The sequence below is a fragment of the Alligator mississippiensis genome, chromosome 1 (genome assembly GCF_030867095.1).
Source record: "Alligator mississippiensis isolate rAllMis1 chromosome 1, rAllMis1, whole genome shotgun sequence".
Classification (NCBI taxonomy): domain Eukaryota; kingdom Metazoa; phylum Chordata; order Crocodylia; family Alligatoridae; genus Alligator; species Alligator mississippiensis.
Window position 1 is genome coordinate 443804946 of NC_081824.1, and position 23286 is coordinate 443828231.

General features: G+C 42.5%; 1 protein-coding gene across 6 annotated transcripts in view; it reads right to left on the reverse strand.

Moving 5' to 3' along the window:
- The window catches only part of CNTN5 (contactin 5), a 1172720-nt gene that overhangs the window by 353641 nt on the left and 795793 nt on the right, over positions 1–23286 (reverse strand). For all 6 annotated transcript variants that reach the window (XM_059721130.1, XM_059721133.1, XM_059721132.1 and 3 more), the window contains one exon: positions 19366–19461. In XM_059721130.1, coding sequence (XP_059577113.1) covers positions 19366–19461 — 96 coding nt within the window. The remainder of the gene's footprint in view (positions 1–19365; positions 19462–23286) is intronic.

Genomic DNA, 23286 nt, shown 5'->3' on the forward strand with positions numbered 1-23286 from the left:
CTTCATTGAGGTTCTCCATAGCATAGTCCAGAGACAGTAGCCTTCACAGGCTTGCTGGTGTGAGGCTTGCTATCTCCATCTCTGTCTTCTTGCTACGCAGAAAACTTCATACCTTGGATAGACAATCTCCAAACTATTATAGCATGATAAAACCAGCAACCTTGCTACTGACTAGTTATGTAAATGCCATCTTCTTGACAGTTACCTATTTTTCAGGGATACTGAAAAAATTTAATGTTCGTAAAGTATTATGAAAAAAACCTGACAGCTCTGAAAACTATTAGTATAAAAAAAGAAGAGAGGTAATTCTCAGACATGACTGTTTTAGAAGCTCAGCAAAACAAGTGGTCTTCTTTGTTTGACTTTCTCCCCTCTTATCTATCCTTTCTGATTTTTCTTTTTTCACTCATCACTTCTTTTAGCTTCTGTTCAATCATTCAGCTTCTGTTCCTGTCCTTGAGTTTTCTTTGGTTTCAACTGTACCAACATACTATCAACTTACTCTTCATTCCTCTTTCCCCAGTGTTTCTTATCTGAGCCTGCTGCATGCTGGCCACAGTGAAAAAAATCACACTTCACAGTCTGACATGCTGTATTCCCAGCATGAAGTACCCAAGCATATTGCTGCACAATGTGGGAGAGTAGTGTTTCAACCACTGCAAAAGGTGCCAGCACACTGATGTGTTCAAAGTGTGACGCCTGAGCCTGAACTTAAAAAAAAGAATAAAAATAAAGACAAACAATGACCACCATGACAGGACAGATGCCAGCCCAAAGACCTTGCATCATGTCTGAGAAAAATTCAAATGCAAGAAATAGCATCAGATAATTCCACTTACATTCAGTAATTCCAGTATGCTAATAACAATACTACCAACTCATATAGAGCTACAGATAACGTTTTTTTCTTAAGATGTGAAAGCAAGGACAATATCAATATGATCATGTTACATATGGGGAAATTAAGCACAGGGAGGAAGTAACTTCCTTATGGTGACCCTGCAGGTGCAAAACCAAGGCTCATTTCCTAGGGTTTACCCACTATACTCTCTGCTTGTCTACAGCACCTCCCACAAGTAGCCTGGAATGTTTTATAATCCCTCCCTTCTGTTTGTACATCCTGCCAAAACTGTATTAGCTACTAGTCCTCATAGACTTTATTGATATAGAAGTAGGATAGTGGAATATTTATGCATATTTTTACTCAATCCCACATCCATACAACCCCATAATTCTATTTTCTGAATGCTGAAACCAAATTTGGAATATAAAGTGTATAAAACCATTGTGCAATAATATAATAGACAGTGATCAAGATGGAAAAGGCCTAGTACATGATGCAGTCTAATGCCCAGTGGCACTTCCAGTTTTAAGTCTCACAAGCAATATGGCCTTAGAAAACAATATTACTTGCAAACACATGCTATAGGCAATAATGTACAACTAAACTTTAGAGTGCCTCCCCCTCACCACCCCAAAAAAGTCTTTTATTCTCTAAACAGTAGCAGGTGATCTTTATCACAATAAATAGGATGATACACATTGAAAATTAGTAAACTGATGAACAACCTTGTATTACTGTTCAGCCATATGTTAAGCAAATAAACCATTACAAATAACTACTCTGACAATCAGTCATTTTGTATTTAGCAGTGCAAAGCCTGTAATCCTCACCTGATTTTACATATATACTATACACAGCCGAGTCCCTGTTATTATGTACATCATGTTGAGAAATTGGAAACCCAGTAAACTGCTTCCATCCATCTTTCACTTATCACGATTGTTATTTAGAGATAATGCATAGCCTTCTGATGTCTTACTTCCAGCCGAGGGTACTGTCCCATGATTATAATCTCTCCTCTTCAAGCCCTTAGCAGTAGCAATCAAAGCAACAGGTGATGTGTCACACAGTATATACATCACACAGAAAAAGGAGATACTTTGCCAGTTCTTCCTATTTTTTTTTATTTTAAAAGAAATATCAATATTAAAATAATGCTAACCACAGGCTATTCTACTCCCTGCTACATTGATTCTGGGTATACCCTTGTGAACATGGTCTAAGATTTTCAAAACACAGCTTATTTCAGAGAGAAAGAATGGTCTTGTCATAAAGCATCTGGATTTGGGCTCTGAAAACTGATGCAATACTTGATTCTGCTTGAGACTTGTATTTGAACTTGGAACAGTCATTTTGGCATTGATTGAAAAAGGTTTGCAGAAATTATCATACCCAACTTTGAGAGGAATTCATAGGTCCATTTTAAGTGGCTAAGTTCTCTATATTGTTTTCATCAGTCCCTTGATACAAGGATGACACTCTTCCAGAAAACAGGGAAGTCATGAATAAGTCCAAAGGTGACGGAGAAAGACAATCTGAGATCCACACGTTTGACCACAGACATGGGAAATAGCTCTGGGAGGAAGGAGTAGATCCTGATGATGTCAGGTCACAGTTTTTCCTTTTTTTTCTCTCATCTACCTATCTCCATAATGAAACAAGTTGGCTCAAAATGATCGATGCCTTTTAAACATCACAGCATCACTGGGGATGATTCAGTGCTCAGATCTCCCAGGCATTAATATTAATATACCATTTCTTTAGACTTGTCTTCATAGTGTCCTTTAATCTCTTCTTTTACCCATTTCTAGAGCAGCAAACACGTTGTTCATTATTCTGTCCTTCCAAATGATATGGAAGATTTTCTTAAGACATGTCAATGTTTCAAAGCTTTCAGGTGTTCCCAATATGTCATCCAAGTTTCAGACCCATACAAGATGTTAGGGAAGACAACAGCTTGGTAAATGAGAAATTGGTTTGGGTCCTGATGTCATAAACAAAAACACTATTTTGGAAATATCCAAAGGCGGTACTGATAGATTTTATTCAGTGTTGAACATCATCATCTATGTTTACTTTAAGGGAAAGGTGGCCACCAACCTAGAGGATATGTTCAACGTTCTCCAAGGATTGCCCTTTTATTGTGATGTGAGAAGGAGCATCTGGTTGGTTTGAGGTAGACAAGTAAAGTATCTTTGTTTTCATGAAGCTGACAGTGAGTCTAAGCATTTTATATGCTTCACAGAAGCAGTCAAGAGCTACTTGCGGCTCTTCAATTTAGTGGGCACACATGACAAAATTATCAGCCTACTGAAGATCAGTAATGGAGGTTTTCATTATCTTGGATGTTAAAGAGATGATGTTAAAGAGATTTTTGTCATGCAATACTGGCTACTGACTCCAGATGGAAATCTACCAGCCATGAGATGAGAAATAGCAGTGATACAGATGGAAAAGGGTACAGGTGAAATCATACAGCCTTGTTTGACTCCAGTTCTAATAGTGAAGGGATCCATTTCTGAGCCACTGTTTAAGACAGTTGTTGTTATGATATCATGAAGAAGTCTGGTAATAGTAACAAATGTTGGCCGGCATCAACATCTCAGCATCTCCCACAAGACCTTTCTGCGTGTGTATATATTTAGTGGTGCTTCATTTAAATCACAGAAAAATGTTGATTTGGGGTTACTTATTTTTAACCAAAAATTAGGAATTTTTTTAATCAGATAAAACCAGGATCCCTGCTCATGAGACACTTGTTGATGCCACCTTGACATTCTGGCATCTGGATAACAACCTTTGTCTTGATAGCAAAACCAGTGCCATGAACATATTTGTCTTTTTGGCTTTTCCTTTCCAAAAAAAAAGTGTAGTCATCAGTGATCTCTAATTTGTCTGTCTCCTGAACGTCTGGTTTCACCAAGTGCAGCACTGTCAATGTCAAATCATGCAAGTCCTCTGGCCAAGAGGGCTTCATTCATTCCAGTCGGTCACTGTTAGAGCATTATGGTGTAGGCATCCCATGTTACAAGTATCATTACTTGATTTGGACCATGCAAAGCGTGATCATGTTGGATGCAATTTTCCAGTCAGGTGCAATGAGACAAACTATGTTTAGAGGACCTTTTCCAGCTCACTCCATGTGAGGAATCCTAAACAGTGGTGGATTCTCATCTCTGGGCCTGAGTTCTGCCCCTGTGTGGGACTGGGATTCATGGAGTAAAAACGTTTTCTAGAATTAGACTGTAGAGTGCACGGTGCTGCCACATTCCCTGGCCTAGCTAATGTGATGATGTAATGTTAAAGGCTCAACCCACGCACGTGTGCAGCAGGTCAAAGTTCTGCAGTGAATGTTTTACCTCTGAGTGGGGCTGACCTGGATACATATGTTAGCATGCCCAATAGAGATCCAGCAACAGGGATTTTGGTGCCAAAAGTGGCAACCACTATTCCCTAAGGTAAAAGGAATGATGATTGGTCAGAAGTATGAAAAGTAATGTTTATTTCAACATGATTATTGATGGAAGCACCAATTGGATGAGTGTTTGAGTGGCAGGTGCCCTGGAAATGTGATTGGATGGTAAATGTGGGGTGATTTTGCAAGTTGAAAAAGGCCTGTGCTCTATTTTGTTTGTGTGTGTGAGAGTTTGGTGTGCCTCTGAGGAGAGAGACTTGTGAGTTTCAGGCCTTGCATCTGAAAAGAGACTGCTTAGGTTTAGTGAGTCTGAGACTGGATGAGATTAAGGGGGTTTGGTGAGTGTCTAGTGTCTGTGGAGCAATTGGAGGTGCGTGTATATCCCAGGTACAGCAAGACTCCCTGGTGATCCCTCTGTGAGTGCAACCATAGATCAAGACCAGTGCTGGTGAGCCAGCACTCCTGTGGTAACATATCACCCATTCCCTAGACTGAAGGAGAGAGAGCACCTTGAAGAGGGGAAAATCTCCTGGGAAGGTGAGGAATCTGTACAGTTCTCATTATAAGCATAGGACCTGTGAGCCTGTAATAGCCAAGCTCTCAATGTACCTGTTAGTGTAGCTTGCAACATTGTTTGAAGCTCTCAGACTGAGGGGATGCATTCTGTCTATTCTCTTTCTCTCTCACTGGTTTCTTACTTACCACTGTAAATAATCTTGTAATTATTGTTATTGTCTGTTATCATTAATGTAGTTCTGTGGTTTCCAATTTAATTATTTATGGTGGAGTAGTGTTGGGCTGCAAGCGAACATCCTACTTAGAGTCGCCTGTCACCTTAAACATCCTTTCCCTGGGCTGGGTTCTGAGAGGAGTAATGCTCTCATTTGCTTAATTAAGGGTCCAGCATTTAACAAGGCAACAAAATGGCTAATTTTGTCCTGGACAGTTGACCAGCCAGAGATGATCATATAACCAGATTTTATATAACAGCCTAATGATTAGACCACTTGCCCAGGAAGTGATAAAATATAATTAAAGCTCATGCGATGTCTTGTGTATTCAGCATCCCATGCTTCAAAATGGTGGCAGGGGGGCTTTAACCAAAGCCTGTTTGATGAGCTTTAGTTAAAGCACTTCTGCCACCATTTTGATGCATGGGGTTGCTGAATATATGTGATGCTGAGGCTGCTGGAGTGTGCTAATTATCACACAATTAATTGAGTCTGCTTTGACTAATGCTAATTAGCATACATCAAAGCAGGCACTGAGCACATGTATAGGTGCCCCAGAATTGTGAACTTATTGGAATTTTGCAACTGACTTTTCGGGAACAAAGATTTCACATAATATATTGCCTCAAGGTAGTAAAAGTGCAAAAGATCCACCGGTGTCTGTAGGTTTGAGTTACATGCACTCTTGTGACCAAGCTGAGTTCAGTGGAAGCCAAATAATGCTAGCTGCCTGATCTCTGGCCTTGGAAAAATGATTTTTCCTGTAGTCCTGCTTTATGAGCTTTAGGGCACACTCTTCATCACTAGTGCCCCTCCTCATTATCTTCTACATTTTGCCACCCTGTTAACTCAATTTCCCTCAGTACAAATTTTAATTTTATTTACTAAAGAAAAAAGAAGATGCCATCAAATGATATTTTAATAACCCAATAAACAAAAGAAAATTTCCAGTGACAGTTCCTTTGCTGCAGGATAATAGCACCACCATGGGAATTTTATTAGCTTGCTAATGAAATCCTCATCCATGATTTTAACGATGTTGGAATGAGAGCAAAGAAGACAGGAATGGGCAAGCAAATTATCTGCACAAAGAGTATTATTAATTATTGCACTGTTAAAAATAGCCCACCCCAATGTGGTGTCCAAAAAGAGGCAGATAACATCTACTGCTCCCTGTTACTACCATGGAAACTTATTTTATTTTCAAAAGATAAAAGTAGCATATTTATTGCTATCACAGTACGGCAGGCCTGGATGTAATCTTTCAGACTTTATTCTGAATATTCAAATATATATACAGATATCCAGTTTCACATCTGGTCATGCTGAATCATACCTCTATCACAAGTTCAATCTTTCATTGTTAAATCCCACCAATTATTTATTGTTGAATTTTAACAATCTTCATCCTATCAGTCTGCTGTCAGTTACTGTTATATTTCATGAGATAGCATAGGTGGAAATTAATGAAGGACTGATATTTAAGGGGTTTAAGTGGATTTTAAAAAAATACAACTATACCTAGTTGTATTTTTTTTAATCCATGTCTGCTTGCAAACTGCCCCCTTCTGAATAGAGCATTCTCTTTGAATTCATGTGATAAATTACGGATTTTGTATTAAGAGATCTATGATCCAGCCAATGGTGTAAGATTGGAGTACCTCAAAAGCATTAATGAATTGCACCCTCAAAACATCCCTGTCAAGTAGACACTGGCCGTGTCAAAATGAGATGCCTATTGTGCTTTAGCCTTATAACACTGTGCAGTAGGACACTGGTTAAAAACTGTGCTAAAGCCTACTGCACAGTGTTATTAGGCTAGTAGTGCACAGTAAGCATCACAAAATAACCATGCACTGGCACTATTACACAGTAACTCTGGTTACTGAGCATCTAGTAGTTAGCATTTTATTAAGCAAGTACTAAACTAAATGCACAGTATCTAAGGCACATTAATGGACATGTAGACATGCCTACTGAGTTATATCATTAGATGAGAAATCTCATCTAAGAACACTGTAGCTGAGCTGGGAATTGAACCTAGTTTCCTAAGCCCTAGTCCAGAAAGCTGTCCTCCAGGCCATCTTTCCTGTTTCCTGCAGGTTTCTCCTTAATACTTACCTGTGCTACAAAATCTATACAAATCAGTTAATCATAGCTAGATTGGGGATACTTGTCAATTCCTTTACATTTCAAACAAGCTCTATTGATTACATCCCTATTAAATCCTATAAGATTATTCCACAAGGGTATTGCAGAGAATGAAGTAGACTCTGGAGCATTACAAATAAGCCATTTATCATCCCCTCCTCCCTCTTATCTTATACTTCTTATCAGTATTATATAACAATAAGGATACTTCTCTTTAGTTTTACGGAATTTCTCTCTCTCTCACCATACTTTTCTATGCTATTTACCATTGAGATAGCATGGAATAAATTACTTTTTACCATTGCACTGGATACTGAAATAGCTCTTTCCCCTCACTCTCCCATCAAAAAATATGGTATTTAGTTCATTGGAAAGTTTTTGAGACTATGTTGTTTCGCCTTCCATTTTAGCATAAGACCAGAGCTGAAAAGATTGGATCAGTTTGTCTTCTTTTTCTATACCATTTAACTGCTGTGTGCATTATGGACATTCCCATAATCCATTAGTGACAGGGTCTTAAATATTTTAAAAGTCAAAAAGACTGCAACATAAAAAAAAAATCATAATGCTACTGACTAGTTACTAACTTCATCTGGTAATTTTGCTTTTGTGATAATTGTACAGGAATCTTAATATGATGGAAAAACAAAGATTTCTTTTTAATTCTGGCAGGATCATGAGGTCTACTTTAATCACTGGGTTTCAGAGTCTTTGCTAGTTAGGTCTAATTTACTAGGACATTCCAGTAACAGGCTAGTAACCTGTCCCTAGGGAAATGAAGCTTGCCCATTACAGAAACTTTCCGTCATTATTGTCCCATTTGTCAGGATCTAGACAAGTAGCCACATATGGCAGATGCCTGAAAGGCAATAAAGCATGATGTTGGGAGCCAACGTTCTCAGCACATTTTTTAATTAATTAATCTCCCTTCTCTACCTTTCTCTTAGTCTCTTCCCTCATATTTGATTCTCTTGAATTGGCAGCTGAAGTAATACTTGTTGACATTAGTGAGACTCTGAAACAGTAGCATACGTCCCTGAAGCAGAATGCTGTCAATGCTGCCCATTCATCCAGCATCGTGTGCTGGCTTAATTGGGCAAGGTCAGCCAGTTTTCCCTCTCTAGATTTTCATGCTCCCTGAGGGAAGGAACAGTTCCAGTCAGTGATCCACCAACTTTAAGGCCACTAAACTTTTGGTGCTTACTTCAGTGTAACATTTGTTGCATTGTATAAGAATTACAACTGTGCATATTAGGTGGAGGAATGATGATAGCAATCGGTGCAAACTCTTGGACAGGTTATGCAGAACACTCTGAAGTACAAGTTCCTTGAGGGAACTTATAGGAAGTGGGTCAATGGTGTATTTTTTTCACTGATTTAACTTCCGTGTTCTTTTGCAGTTTAGTTTTGTTCGTTTTAGAAACCTCTCAGAATGATTTACAAGAAAAGCTTAAGCTTACATATTTCTGTATCAACATTTATATTATGCACAAATTGCTAGGTCTCCATGCACATTCAGATCATTAAAATATGATAAATATATAAAAATCACACACTGCCAAAATTGGTACTATCTTGAACAATATACTAAACAATTATAATCTGCCATAATGCTACCCCACATATACTCCAAAAAATGCTTGCAATGACTTCAACAAAACTGAGAAGGAAAACACTAAGAAGTGTCCAAAGGAAATTGATCACTGTGAAAAGGCTACTCCAAAAATAAAGAAAAGGAAATTAATTTTGCTTGTTGACTCCATAATGAGCAATCTGGATAAACAATTCATAAGAGATAATAAATTAATATGCTGCGACAAGGACTAGGGATGGTCCCACTGGCTGTATCCAGACGAGCGTGGCTATGTGGTCTGCGGTGCCACATACCACACAGTTGTTATCCATGCTGTAAGGAAGCAGCACTTGGGGGAGGGGGGTTGAACCCTGGATATCCAGGGATCAAAAAAACCTGCACACAAAAAAAAGCAGAGAGGCGCAAGCAAGGCCAGCATACACCACTCAAAACCGGAACCTGGCCAGCCAGAGCTGTGCTCCATCTGCCAGCCAGGCTCTGTACGGCAGGATCGCCACTGCTGCAGCCCTGGGAAGATCCCAGGCCCCCAAGTGAGGCTGCTGGAGCCAGCCCAGTGCTGACCCCAGCTTCCCCTATCCCATCCGGGGTAACCGGATACACACCAGAGGCCACATGGCACATGTGTTCCCCGTGGACAACTAGCAGCAGCACAAGGTGCACCATTGCTAGTTGTCCCAGGGAACCAAATGTCCATGCATGTATGGATGCAGACATTAATGTTAGTTTATGTGGAAACAAAAGTCACTAGAGAAAGAAGTTTCACTGTTATCAGCAGTCACCTCATGAACCTGGTAAAATAAATGAAGATGGGGTGACATAGATGATCATCTCTGAGGTTTTTCACTTGGCACTGTGAGTGAGAAGAGGACTGATACTGGACCCCAACTACTAGTTTAATGGGGGAAAGGGTGGGAGTCGATCACATTTGTTTTTTATTGTAATTACAACTAGGAAAACATGTTTCATTGTTTGCAAAATCCTGGCCTGGGTAGAAGAGCAAGGAGGAGCAAAGACTCAGACTCAGATAACTGCACTGAGTTGACGTCATATACTTAGACTTCAGGAAGGCCTTTGATACAGTATCCCACATCATACTGGGGAACAAGTTAAGAGGCTGTGACTTGGATGACTACACAGTTCGGTGGGTGGCGAATTGGCTAGAGGGTCACACCCAGAGAGTCGTGGTGGATGGGTCGGTATCGACCTGGAAGGGTGTGGGCAGTGGAGTCCTGCAGGGCAAGGTCCTAGGACCGATACTCTTCCATGTCTTCATCAGTGACTTGGACAAGGGAGAGAAGTGTACTCTGTCCAAGTTTGCGGATGACACAAAAATGTGGGGAGAAGTGGACACGCCGGAGGGCAGGGAACAACTACAAGCAGACCTGGACAGGTTGGACAAATGGGCAGAAAACAACAGAATGCAATTCAACAAGGAGAAATGCAAAGTGCTGCACCTAGGGAGGAAAAATGTCCAGCATACCTACTGCCTAGGAAATGACCTGCTTGGTGGCATGGAAGCAGAAAGGGATCTTGGAATCCTAGCGGACTCCAAGATGAACGTGAGTCAGCAGTGTGACGAAGTCATCAGAAAAACTAATGGCACTTTATCGTGCATCAGCAGATACATGACGAACAGATCCAAGGAGGTGATACTTCCCCTCTATCGGGCGCTGGTCAGACTGCAGTTGGAGTACTGAGTACAATTTTGGGCGCCGCACTTCAAGAGAGATGTGAATAACCTGGAGAGGGTCCAGAGAAGGGCCACTCGTATGGTTAAGGGCTTGCAGGCCAAGCCCTATGAGGAGAGACTGGGGCACCTGGACCTCTTCAGCCTCCACAAGAGAAGGCTGAGAGGCAACCTTGTGGCTCCCTATAAATTCATCACGGGGGCACAGAAGGGAATTGGTGAGGTTTTATTCACCAAGACACCCCCGGGGGTTACAAGAAATAATGGCCACAAGCTAGCGGAGAGCAGATTTAGACTGGACATTAGGAAGAACTTCTTCACAGTTCGAGTGGCCAAGGTCTGGAACAGGCTCCCAAGGGAGGTGGTGCTCTCCCCTACCCTGGGGGTCTTCAAGAGAAGGTTAGACAGGCATCTAGCTGGGGTCATCTAGACCCAGCACTCTTTCCTGCCTATGCAGGGGGTTGGACTCGATGATCTATTGAGGTCCCTTCCAACCCTAGCATCTATGAATCTATGAATCTATGCACATTCTGGAGGGAGACTGGAGATTTATGTAGGTGTCTCTGGTGGATATGCTACTACAAAAAGGACTTTTATATATACCTAATGCATGCTGCTGTCTGGAACATACACTCTACGTCTATGATCCAGCACTTCAGTGAGTTCTAAAAACAGTGAGAAGGGAGAGAAGAGACTCACGACTTTTCTCATGTGCTCTTCTCTCTGAGGTGTAGGATCTAAATGTTAAGATTTAAAAGATGCAGTTATTTATTTAATAATAGGCTACCGTCAGTCCTCTGGATCATGGTGTACATGTAAGAAGTCTTCACATGAAGACCTTCAGTGTGTATGCCTAGGCACAAGTATGAAGAATTGGAGGCTGCCTTTGACCTAGCACCCCCATTTTAGACAAGTGAGACAGGGCACTTTTCCATGTGCTCTGGGGACGGGAGGGATGGTGCTTTAATTAGAGCAGCTCTGAGATCCGCTCTAATTAAGGCACTGCCACATCTTGTGTATCAGCATCCCTGCACTAAAAAATAAGTTTGTTGAAGTAAGCTCTTAAGACTGGGGACGCTGATTCATGAGACACAGGAGGCTGCTGGAGAGTAGTAATTGCCACACTCCAGTGGACTCAATTAATCAAGTTTGCTCCAGTGTGCTGGAATTCCAGTGTATCAGAGTAGCCTCTGCACTTGTACATAGATGCTGACAGAGTCTGAAGGCCAAACTTATTCAGTACCTTGATGGTTGTAGCTTCTGCCAGAAAGTAACCAATTAAAGCTGTTGCTGACAGCCCAACACCTCAACGAGGGCCACTTTTTGTCAAGGTGATGTCCCTTACCTTTAGCCCAACTAAGGAATACCCAAAAGACAGTGATGCCCAGTGTTTTCAGGTGCATTATACTCACCTTACTCTGGAGGTTGCAACATTGTGGAATTTTATAGGAGCTACCCTACCATAAGTAGCCCCACCACGTTACCACCAAGACCTCCAGTCAGATGCAGTTTATGATCACATGCAGGACCAGGTATTGATCCAATAGTACAACAATATGATAGAGGAAGGAACTAGAAACTGGCTTGTAATCTCATACAATGGGTTCCCATCCTGATATCACAACACAGTCAATTTTCAGAATGCAAACTTAGAAGTAACGATCAAGTGGAATGGAAGGTCAGAGGTATTTAGTGTAGAGCCAGAGTCAAGGACCTTCAAATCCAGAATTAAAGTCCCTGTCCTGTTATGAACTTTTTGTGAGACTTTGCCCACCAACCACTACCCTATGCTTCTTATCCATGTGGGCATGAATGACATGGCTCGGAGCAATCCCTGCTGTGTCATGAGAGGCTACAGGGCTTTGGGAGTGGGGCTTAGGGGGTTGAGGACACACGTGGTGTTTTCCTCAATCCTCCTGGTTTTGGGTTATGGGCTGAGGATGGAGAGGAGGATCAAGGTAGTTAACTAAAGACTGCAGCGCTGGTGTCTTCATGAAGGCTTTGACTTCCACAATCACAGTTCACTCTTTGGTGAGAGGCAGTGGTCTGCTGGGAAGAGCTGGCCTCCACCTCACTACACTGGGGAGGAGGCTCTCCTCAGCCAGAATGTTTGACATGTTCAACCAGGCTTTAAACTAAGACCCACCGGGGAATGGGGGGACTAATGCCACAACAAGCTCACTGGGCAACTTTTGCAAATCCAGCAGGCTAAGGCATTCAAGGGAACCCACCCCTATCCCAGCACTGGAACAATGTGTGGGGAAGACTAGGGCCTCCAATGTGCCTGTATATCAGTGCCAGGAGCTTGGGGAACAAACAGGAGGAACTGGTCCTCCTGCTAAACAAGAATGACTACGATCTCATAGGGATAACGAAGACCTGGTTGGACTCAACCTACGACTGGTTGGGGGTAAGCGAGGATACATCATTATTTCAATCGGGGGTTCGGTGAGTGGCTCAATGAATTGCCACTTTTCTGCCGTTGATTCAATGATGCAATCCCAGGACAACCATTCAGATGCACTTCACAATGTCCTGTGAATGTTAGCACTTCTTATCCTGTGAACCTTTTTAGGGTTTATCACAGGACAACAGACATGAATGTCTGAACAACTGCATGAAATAATGGTTTATTCTGGGATAAATGCAACACCTGTTCGTAGCTACAGTACCTGAGATTGCATTTCAGTTTACGTGTACTTAGTCCACTAAAAAAACAGACCTATGCCAAGGAGTTTAGGGTGCCTGTACACAAGTGTAGAGGCTGCTCCAATGCACTGTAATACCCGCTTGTTGGAGCAGACTCCATTGAGTCTGCTGGAGCATGGCAATTACTGCGCTTCAGCAGCCTCCCACGTCTCTAGTACTGGCATCCTCCTGTTTAAAAATGGTAGCAGGGGCGCTTGAACTAATGCTTCTTGAACAAGCTTTAGTTCAAGTGTCCAGCCCCATTTTTAAGTGTGGGGACACTGATACACGAGACATTTTGGTGCTTCATTACAGCAGCTCTGGGAGCTGCTCTAATTAAAGTGCCTCCCCCGACAATCCCTGAAGCATGTGTAAAAGTTCACTTATTGCTCTACATGAACCTCCCCAAAGCTCAGTTAAATTGGATTTGGCATCTTAATGCTGATCAGTCTTTCTTATGAAGCTTTTTAGTCTCCAAAATTTACACTGTTAATGCAGACTTTCTTTTCAAATGCATTTTGTAGAGTCTGAGATGTGATATGGAGCAGTTTTCCTTTACATTTAATGATCTGACACAGAGCAGTTGTACAACTTACTTTCAATGTTACCTATAGTGGTTTTTGTCATTATCATGAGGTAAGGCTAGAGTCAGGTTTGTAGTATGTAAAAGAACTGATCAAAATCCTGATCTTTGAGTTGAAAAGGTTCTTATTAGTTTTAGTGACTTGCCAGGTTAGCAAAACACTATGCAGAGATCCATGCAGATATCCAAAAGATGCATAGGAAGTATTATGATCCCAGTAACATTGGCATTAATCATATTCTGTGAAACATTTCCCATAGAAGCTACTGGTTTTGTTGTATAGAAGGAAAGACACAAAAGATGCAGCTTATAGCACATTTTCCAAATAGGGCAAAACCAGATTTGTTCTTTAGAAATAGGTATAAAAGTTACAATTTAACATCTGTACATCTGTTATGTGGAAAGATTATAAAGCAGCATCCTTTCCAGACAGGAATGTCTCTTTGAGCAAGGAGGAGGATGCATCTGCTTTTCATGCTCACAGGATGTAGTACATGAACACTGTTCTAATTCTACCAATGAGAATGCTCATTCTCTATTAAGTACATACCAACAGCTTTGGATATAAAAGCATTAAAAGGCTCAGCTGAAAGTATTAATTCTGAGGGAAAAATGTAAATCAGGATGAAATCTCCCATTCATTTTTAATCTCACTATGGTGAGTCTTGTAATTATGATGATTAAATAACTGAATAAAGCCCCATATTTACATTCTTCAGAATGTAACAAAAAAGAAACATAATATTGTTTATAGAAAAAATGCAGCAAAGGCCTTTTAAAATGGAAACATTAAACAAACTTTTCATTTAAAGAGGTTAAAATCAATGGTCTTTTATCTGAGAGGAATACCTAATAGGGCCTAGGGAGAAAATAAAGCTGATTTGGGGCTTTACCTAACAGATGGCTGGAAAAGGTAATGGAAATTGTGAATGTTTTGTTTAACTGCTCAGTGAGGGACAGTTTTGGGGAGAAGCAGGAGGTAGCTGCAAAGCTGCAAGAAAGGGATAAACTAAAAGGGTGCAGCAGGGAGTCCCTGAAAGGAGTGGGAAATCTCCACCTGGAAAGATGGTTTAGGAGGAACACCTGGGAATACATTGGTGGAGCCTTGAATTAAAGAGTATCTAGCCAATATCAATCTCCTATCATGCTCCTGCCTTCCATTATGTGGGGAAAAACCTCTTTGCCAGCTGACTGTTCTTCGGGGGGTTCATTTCTTCCATCTCCAAAGAAAGAAATTAATAAGTGAAAAACCGAACAAATTAAATGCATCAAAATGGAGTATCATTTTCTTCTCTTCTATTTCCTCTCCATAACCTGAAAAGAAATCAGTGTTGTATTTTTTATTACTTAGCCATCTTGTTTGGCAACTGGCAGCCAGCTGACAAAATATTCCCTATTCACTGGGACCTTGCAAAGAAGCTCATGGTTGTTGGAAAGAACTGAGGTGGGGTGTGTGTGTGTGTGTGTGTGTGTGTGTGAGAGAGAGAGAGAGAGAGAGAAAATCCAGTGGATGTATGATTAAAGTGCACTTACTTTATCTCACATTTGAAAAAACATTACATTAATAACTCAATCAGTTTTGCTCTGTCACTATGATAGTCACTTGCTTTGAAAGATCCAACTGTACTGCTTATTACGTGAGCAAACAGTCCTGTTGGGGGTGTGTGCAGCAGAGCTTGCTTGGGCAGTGCAGTTTGCAGATGCCCCTGTGGCACTCTGCAGGGGGCTGAGCCCAACCCAAGGCAGCTCTTGCTGAGCCCCCGCCCATGCCCACTGGCCTGGCCGTGGTCAGCGCACACAGCTTACCAGTGGAGCTTCTCCTAATGTTGTATCTGCCCAGGCACTGCTCAGCTCCCTTCACTTCTAGCAGTGGCTCCTCTTCCTGCTCCTGCTGCACTGGTTGGGTGGAGTGGGTGGAAGGCAGCTGGGAGATGGAGCAGAATCCCTGTGTGCTGGGGCAGGAGCTGCCTGGCTGAAGCTTCCTCCTCACCCGGTGTAGCGCAGCAGGAGAAGGAGCCACCGCTGGAAGAGAGGGGAGCTGAGCGGCTCTCAGGCAGATGCAGCCACACCAGGAGGAGTCCCACTGGTAATCTGTGTGCACTGGCCAGGGCTGGTCCAGCGGGTGTGGGCTGGAGCTCAGCATGGGCTGCCCTGGGTGGGGCTGAGCCCCATACCGAGTGCTATGGAGGCAGCCATGGGCGGTATCCAATCAACTGGCAGGCACCCCCTGTGGTCCTGATCCAATCAGCTGGCAGTCTGGATCTGGCCTGTGGGCCGTACTCTGTCCACCCCTGCCTTAGGGAGTTTCATGAGGGATTACATTTGATGGTCCACCTCTGAATTCTACCCTGGGTTAAGAACTTCAGTCTATTGCTTGTATGAGCAAGTGTTTCCCAAGGTGAGTAACAACTGCAAAGTTTGGCTTGGGGGGATCCGAAAATCTATGCAAAAGCTAAATAAAAGCAAATTTGTACTTATGGTCATGTGGGACATTCAAACATCTTATAGGTCTTCTAAAGCAAGGGTTGGCAACCTATAGCTCATAAGCCAGATACAGCTCGCAAAGGGACTACATCTGCTTTCAGCCTGTATTCCCCCCACTTTCTCCAGCCACCTCTGTTTCAGACTAATAGATTCATAGATTCATAGATGTTAGGGTCGGAAGGGACCTCAATAGATCATCAAGTCCGACCCCCTGCATAAGCAGGAAAGAGTGCTGGGTCTAAATGACCCCAGCTAGATACTCGTCTAACCTCCTCTTGAAGACCCCCAGGGTAGGGGAGAGCACCACCTCCCTTGGGAGCCCGTTCCAGACCTTGGCCACTCGAACTGTGAAGAAGTTCTTCCTTATGTCCAGTCTAAATCTGCTCTCTGCTAGCTTGTGGCCATTGTTTCTTGTAACCCCCGGGGGCACCTTGGTGAATAAATCCTCACCAATTCCCTTCTGTGCCCCCGTGATGAACTTATAGGCAGCCACAAGGTCGCCTCTCAACCTTCTCTTGCGGAGGCTGAAAAGGTCCAGTTTCTCTAGTCTCTCCTCGTAGGGCTTGGTCTGCAGGCCCTTGACCATACGAGTTGCCCTTCGCTGTACCCTCTCCAGGTTATCCGCATCCTTCTTGAAGTGTGGCACCCAGAATTGCACGCAGTACTCCAACTGCGGTCTGACCAACGCCCTATAGAGGGGAAGTATCACCTCCCTGGACCTATTTGTCATGCATCTGCTGATGCACGATAAAGTGCCATTGGCTTTTCTGATGGCTTCGTCACACTGCCGGCTCATGTTCAACTTGGAGTCCACTAGGACTCCAAGATCCCTTTCCACCTCCGTGCCACCCAGCAGGTCATTCCCTAGGCTGTAGGTGTGCTGGACATTTTTCCTCCCTAGGTGCAGCACTTTGCATTTCTCCTTGTTGAACTGCATCCTGTTGTTTTCTGCCCACTTGTCCAGCCTATCCAGGTCTGCCTGCAGCTGTTCCCTGCCCTCCGGCGTGTCCACTTCTCCCCATAGCTTTGTGTCATCTGCAAACTTGGACAGAGTACATTTGACTCCCACGTCCAAGTCGCTGATGAAGACATTAAAGAGTATCGGTCCAAGGACCGAACCCTGCGGGACCCCACTGCCCACACCCTTCCAGGTCGAGACCGACCCATCTACCACGACTCTTTGGGTGCGACCCTCTAGCCAATTCGCCACCCACCGGACTGTGCAGTCATCCACATCACAGCCTCTTAATTTGTTCACCAGTATGGGGTGGGATACCGTATCGAAGGCCTTCCTGAAGTCCAGGTATACGACATCCACCCCTCCTCCTGTGTCCAGGCGTTTCGTAACCTGGTCATAGAAAGAGACTAGGTTGGTCAGGCACGATCTGCCCGCCACAAACCCATGCTGGTTTCCCCTCAGCATAATTTGTCCTGCCGGGCTCTCACAAATGTGAGCCTTGATAATTTTTTCAAATACTTTACCAAGGATGGAGGTGAGACTGACCGGCCTATAGTTGCCCGGGTCCTCCTTCCTCCCCTTTTTGAAAATGGGGACCACGTTAGCCCTTTTCCAGTCCTCCGGGACTTGGCCCGTGCACCACGAGCATTCGAATATTCCCGCCAGTGGCTCTGCAATGACGTCGGCCAGTGCTTTCAGCACCCTGGGATGGAGCCCATCCGGGCCTGCCGACTTAAAGGCATCCAGTTCTTCCAAGTGACTCTGCACCACCTCAGGATCTACGCATGGAAGTCTGGCGCCTTGCTGCTGCCTCTCTACAACCCCAGTGAGAGACCTGTCGTGCCCCTCGCTTAGGAACACTGAGGCAAAGAACTCGTTGAGGAGTTCAGCCTTGTCCCCTCTATCTGTCACCAATTGCTTCTGGTAGGTTCCCTGCTGAGTGACAATAGGTTCCCTGCTGAGTGACAATGCCAGTTAGCTCACCCACAACAATGCATGAACACTGCTATCTACTTGGGGAAGCAGCCTATACCAGCAGCTCAGTATTTTGCAGGGTATTGTTGCCTGACATAGGAAGTTTGCAGTACAGTCATACTTTTTCTGGTGAAGTCAGACCCAGCAACTCTGTGTTGGAACTACTCAGCTGCTTTTATTTCATTCTCATCGAAGACTTTCATAGAGGAGTGAAACCTCAGTGCAGTGCAATAGAATGCACTGAAGAGGAGTTTATTGCTTAAATACACTAAGTTAAGGTCAAAAACAGATTAGATACTACAAATAAAAGGCAGCAGCTCAGAAATGGGCCTAGGAAAAAATGGTAATAAATATTAGGAGCAGGACAGGGGGAGAGATGGCTTGAAATCAGTGCTGTGGAAACCAGCCTCTCTCTCAAAATACATTTCAAAGAAATAAAACACAACTGTTCTCCAAAACAAACTTAGAAAACACTTTTTTCTTAACAATTCCAAATGTTCTTCCCTTTCCTGTGTGATGTACCTCTCTAACTGCAAGCTGAAGACAAAAAGTAAATCCAACCTCTCAATATTAAACTAACGCCTACAGTACAATATGTAGTCACAAGAAAGATACTGTGTCATTGAAAGTTTTTCTATGCATTAGATCTAAATATTTGCATGCAAATGTAAGACTTTGTATGAGATGTATTTACCAATCTGTAGGCACTGCAGGAGGGCCAGTTTGAGGATCAAGAAACATAATTTCCTTGGCACATCCAAGCTTTGGTTTCGAAATTCAGAGAGATCCATTTTCTAGGATTTATGACATTTCTGACTTTTAGCAACGATGCTATTGTGCTGGCAACAGAGCTATATGGAAAGGTTATGCAACCAGAATCCTGGATCTGCTACTTAAAACAAAATTCAGCAAGAGTCTCTCAACACTAGCATTTGGAACAATTTTTGAAGGTTTCTAAACTCTAAGAAAAATCTCCTTCTGTGACCTCAAGGCAACATATTAGTCACTGGTGGCGTGGAAACTATTGATGTTACACTCAACAATTATAGTGGGAATAACGCAATCACCACAGAAACTCTCCCTCTATTCAATGACATTTACAGTAGGTGATCTTTAATTACTCCTTTGGTACTCAAAGAATTGTCAGAAGAACTGTGCAGATTTTACCTTTAATGTTTCACAATCAAGCATACATTCTAAAATAATGAATATACAGAGAAACAGCCATATCACTACAAGATGCAGCCTACTATACCTGGTGAATGTAGCGGAGGAGAGCACATCAGAACAACTCCTTGACCTTCCCGTACAGACACTGCACTTCTTGTCCGTCCACTAAAATTGCCCAGATCTGTTAAAAGAATACAGTATTTTAATTCCATGCAGAGGAAGATCTTAAGCTTTGCTCCTATTGTACCTTGCACTTTATTTCTTTGTGTAAAGCTGACAGTACCCTTTTTCATTACTTAATCTATGATATGAGGGCTTTAAAAATATGTCTAATTTCCACTCCAAGATTTCTATGTTATAGCAACACTATTTATTACTCATAGCAGTGACTGGACACAACGTCAGAAAAAAACATTAGGCAATTTATCATTTATAATGGACATTTAGTAGGCCTTTATTTCTGTTTGCCATTTCCAGTTTATACTGTTCACAAGTAAAAGTCATTCTTGCATAGTGAAAAGAAAAATCTAGGTGGGGAAAATGCCTTGTGTCTAGCCTGCAGCTGGAAGAAGGTTGTTAATGTGTCATCCAAAGAATACTGGGTACAATGCATTCTTCTAAGTGGAAAGGAGAATCAGCTACCCTATTTCTAAAAGTAAATCTCCAACAAAGTATAGATTTACTTTTTGGCTGCATATAGACTTTGGGAGTTTAGGGGGAGGTTAGATTGAGTTAAAAATGGCCACCCAATCTGATGTAAGTTGTGATGGAGGGGCTAGTGGGAGAAGGGTGGGAGGGAGATTTGGGAGGCACACATGGTCTGCTACTGGGATTGGGGAATTGGAAGGGACGGCATCATCCGTGGAAGGGATCATGGATTGTGGGGGAGGGGAGTGGCAAGTAGAGTCCACTGGAGAGACTAGGGGGTGAGTGGGAGAGACACTCTCTTCCCCACCCCCCAGAACCAGGGGCTATTTTTAGCCCACTGCCTCCCAGATGAACAACGCCCCCATCTGATGAACCAAACCCTCAGCCCTCGCTCAGCTCCCACACTGGTGAATGATAGTAAAGATGTCACCTGAAGTGGCTTGCAGGATGGGGAGGTTGGTGGGCTCCGAAGATGGGGGCAGGGGGACCAAGTAGCTAAAAATAGCCCAATGCCAAGGAGGGGGTAGGAAAAGTGTAGCCCTGGGGCTGGGGTTTCCCAGCCCTGTGGCTGCACTGGGAACTGTATAGAAGTTCTGGACAGTTCAATAGGTCTAATAATGACCAACCCCATCTAAGTTGAGTGTACCTTGGAGGTAGGGGTAATTGTGGATCAGGTCAACCATTTTTAGGTCCCTCTAACTGTCCTGAACTTCTGTACAGTTTGCAGTTAGTTTACCCAAGTACAGATCTTACTGTAGTTAGGTTGATCCAAGTTAGCTTAGGTAGCCATTTTGAGCCTGATAGAACCTCCCTGTAACCTCCCGAAATACCTGTACACAGACTTAATACTCTTTCCTGGATGGTTTCTCCAGTATCCTGGTCATAACCAAATTCTGGATGATTATATTTTGCCTCTCTAAGTTGCTGCCAGCAAGGAAACTGAATAAGGCATATGCTACTTATACTAAATTTTTGAAGGAAGTTACAGCACATGGTTATGAATATTTTATATTTATTTATTTTTCATTGAGAAGATTTGATTACTTCATTGACCACAGGAAACTTTAGACCTGGTCCATATCCAAATTTCATGGTTATGTCCAGCTTGAGCATTTAAAGAAAAAATAGATTTATGCTGTAAGATGCTACATGCTTTGGTGATGGGAAACACTGTAAATATCTAAATATATCAGTATGTATATAATATATAATCTATCACTGAAATACATTGACTTTTGCATTTCAACAGTATATACTAAAGGGTTTTGGAACATACTAGTTGTTAACTAAAGTATATTAACATCATACAAGTGGACAGGTAAAGAACAATACTGCAAAATCAACCTCACTAAGGGCCTTGTTACACATTAATTTTAGGCAGCTCCTGGAACTCTTAACCCCTGGACTGTCCACACATTAACATTTGAGACTAGTTGTACATGTATTGTAGGTGACTTGAAGTTACTCCAGTGCAGGTCAGGTTTATCTCTGATCTGTGTTACCCAGTTTATGATCCATTAATGTGTGGCCACTCTCCACATATGAGCCACCCAAGTTGCAGTCCTCCAGCATTCCAGGATGTAGTGTCCTCTCCCACACCCTCTTGTTCTGTGTGGACAAAATTTCCACCCCCGATCTCTACTGCCCAGGAGGCACTTCTGGCACCAAGCCTATTTCCCCTCCCACTCCTGGGGGTGTGACCTTCCCACCTTTGGTGGTGCAACCCTGTGCAAATATCCAGCTAGCTGGGTCACAGGGCATAGACCAGTCCAGGAGTAGGTTCTAGGGTAGGTGGGGGAGAAACAAGGTAGGGGGCCAGATTGGGTCCCCATAGCTGGGACTTCCTTCCTGGGTTAGCACCAGTAGCTCCCCCCAAAGCACCTTACTTCATCGCTCCCACTCCCAGCCGCCTGGGAAAGCACAACCAGCACACCCTACAACCCTATCCCAAATCCCAGTTTATTAAAACATGAGACCTTCTTTAATTTACTTCCTCTTTATGTCTTTTATGTTTTTTTACTTCTTTTTATTTTATCTTTCAGTGGCTGATTTCCTTCATTTCACCTCCTTCCCACACTCTCATTTCCTTTCCACCACCCATTTCATTCCCCCCCCCCTGCCATTTCATTAACTCTCCACCTCCCAGCTTCATGTTCCCACCTGCACAATCCATATCTCACATACCTCTACCTAAAGCAGGGGTAGAAATCTATCCTGGCTCACCAGCCCTGTACTGGCAACTCATAGCTACATGTGAGACCCCTGCTTGCCTGCCCTCTAGAGCCCAGTCACAGCTCTATAGATGGGGGACAGTCAGAGAAAATGTTTAGCTTGAAGGTGCAACTGCTCCAAACATTAACATCAATCAATATTTGAGCAGCTCAAAGTGCAACATGTGAAAAGCCCCTTACAAGGAGAGAGTAGGTAAGGCAAATTTTTTTAAGTACAATTTTACTACGTAATAACTTCAGATTCTTGTTCTCAGTTGATATAACTTAAAATGATGCAATTTCCCCCCCTGATTCTTTCTTCAGCAGATTTCTTCAGCAGATGAGGTGAACTTATGCTAATTTAGGGCTTTGCATTTTGTATCCACTACTTTTTATGATCATAAAACTGATTATACTGGTGTAAATGTTTTATTTTTCCAGGGCCTGTTAGTGCATCTGTTAACAAGTTCAAGGTCAATTGTACAGGCAAAATGAACAATGGACACTGTGAATGTTCTTTGAAATTTTTCCTCTAGGCCTCCTTTGAGGTAGGATCTGATGAAACTTCCCTAAATAGGATCTGAGAGCCCCCTAAAATATGTGCTTTGATTTATTCTGAAAAATGTTCTCTGAATCTCAAATGGTATATATAAACAAGCCTTACTGAATTTAAAATTTGGATGGAACTGGAATTGATATGCTGTGGTTTCAATATATTTTAAGAAGGAGATGTGTTATGAATCCAGAGGAGCTATGCACATTGAGAGATACTCAACTCATGGCATTTTTCTAGGCATATGAATAGATGTAATCAGGAAATGATACGTCCTTTTCACCAATTTAAAAAATAAAGTTTTGCCACTGTATTCCTAATGGAATCATTAAAGCATTTCACAAAGACTTCCTGAGACCCTTACTGTGAGCCTGCCTTTCTGAATCTGTGAGATTATTAGTGCTATAAAAAAACCACAATATAATTTTTTATAACTAGATCAGAACATTAGATAGCTGAAAGTAAACAAACTATATTAGTGTATTTTGAAGGACTGTTTTTTTTTTTTAAAGTGAAAAATAAGATCACTCAGGAATGTAGTGTTTTGCATTTGTAAAGCTTAGTTTTTCAATTCTGGTTTTGTAAATTGTATCTC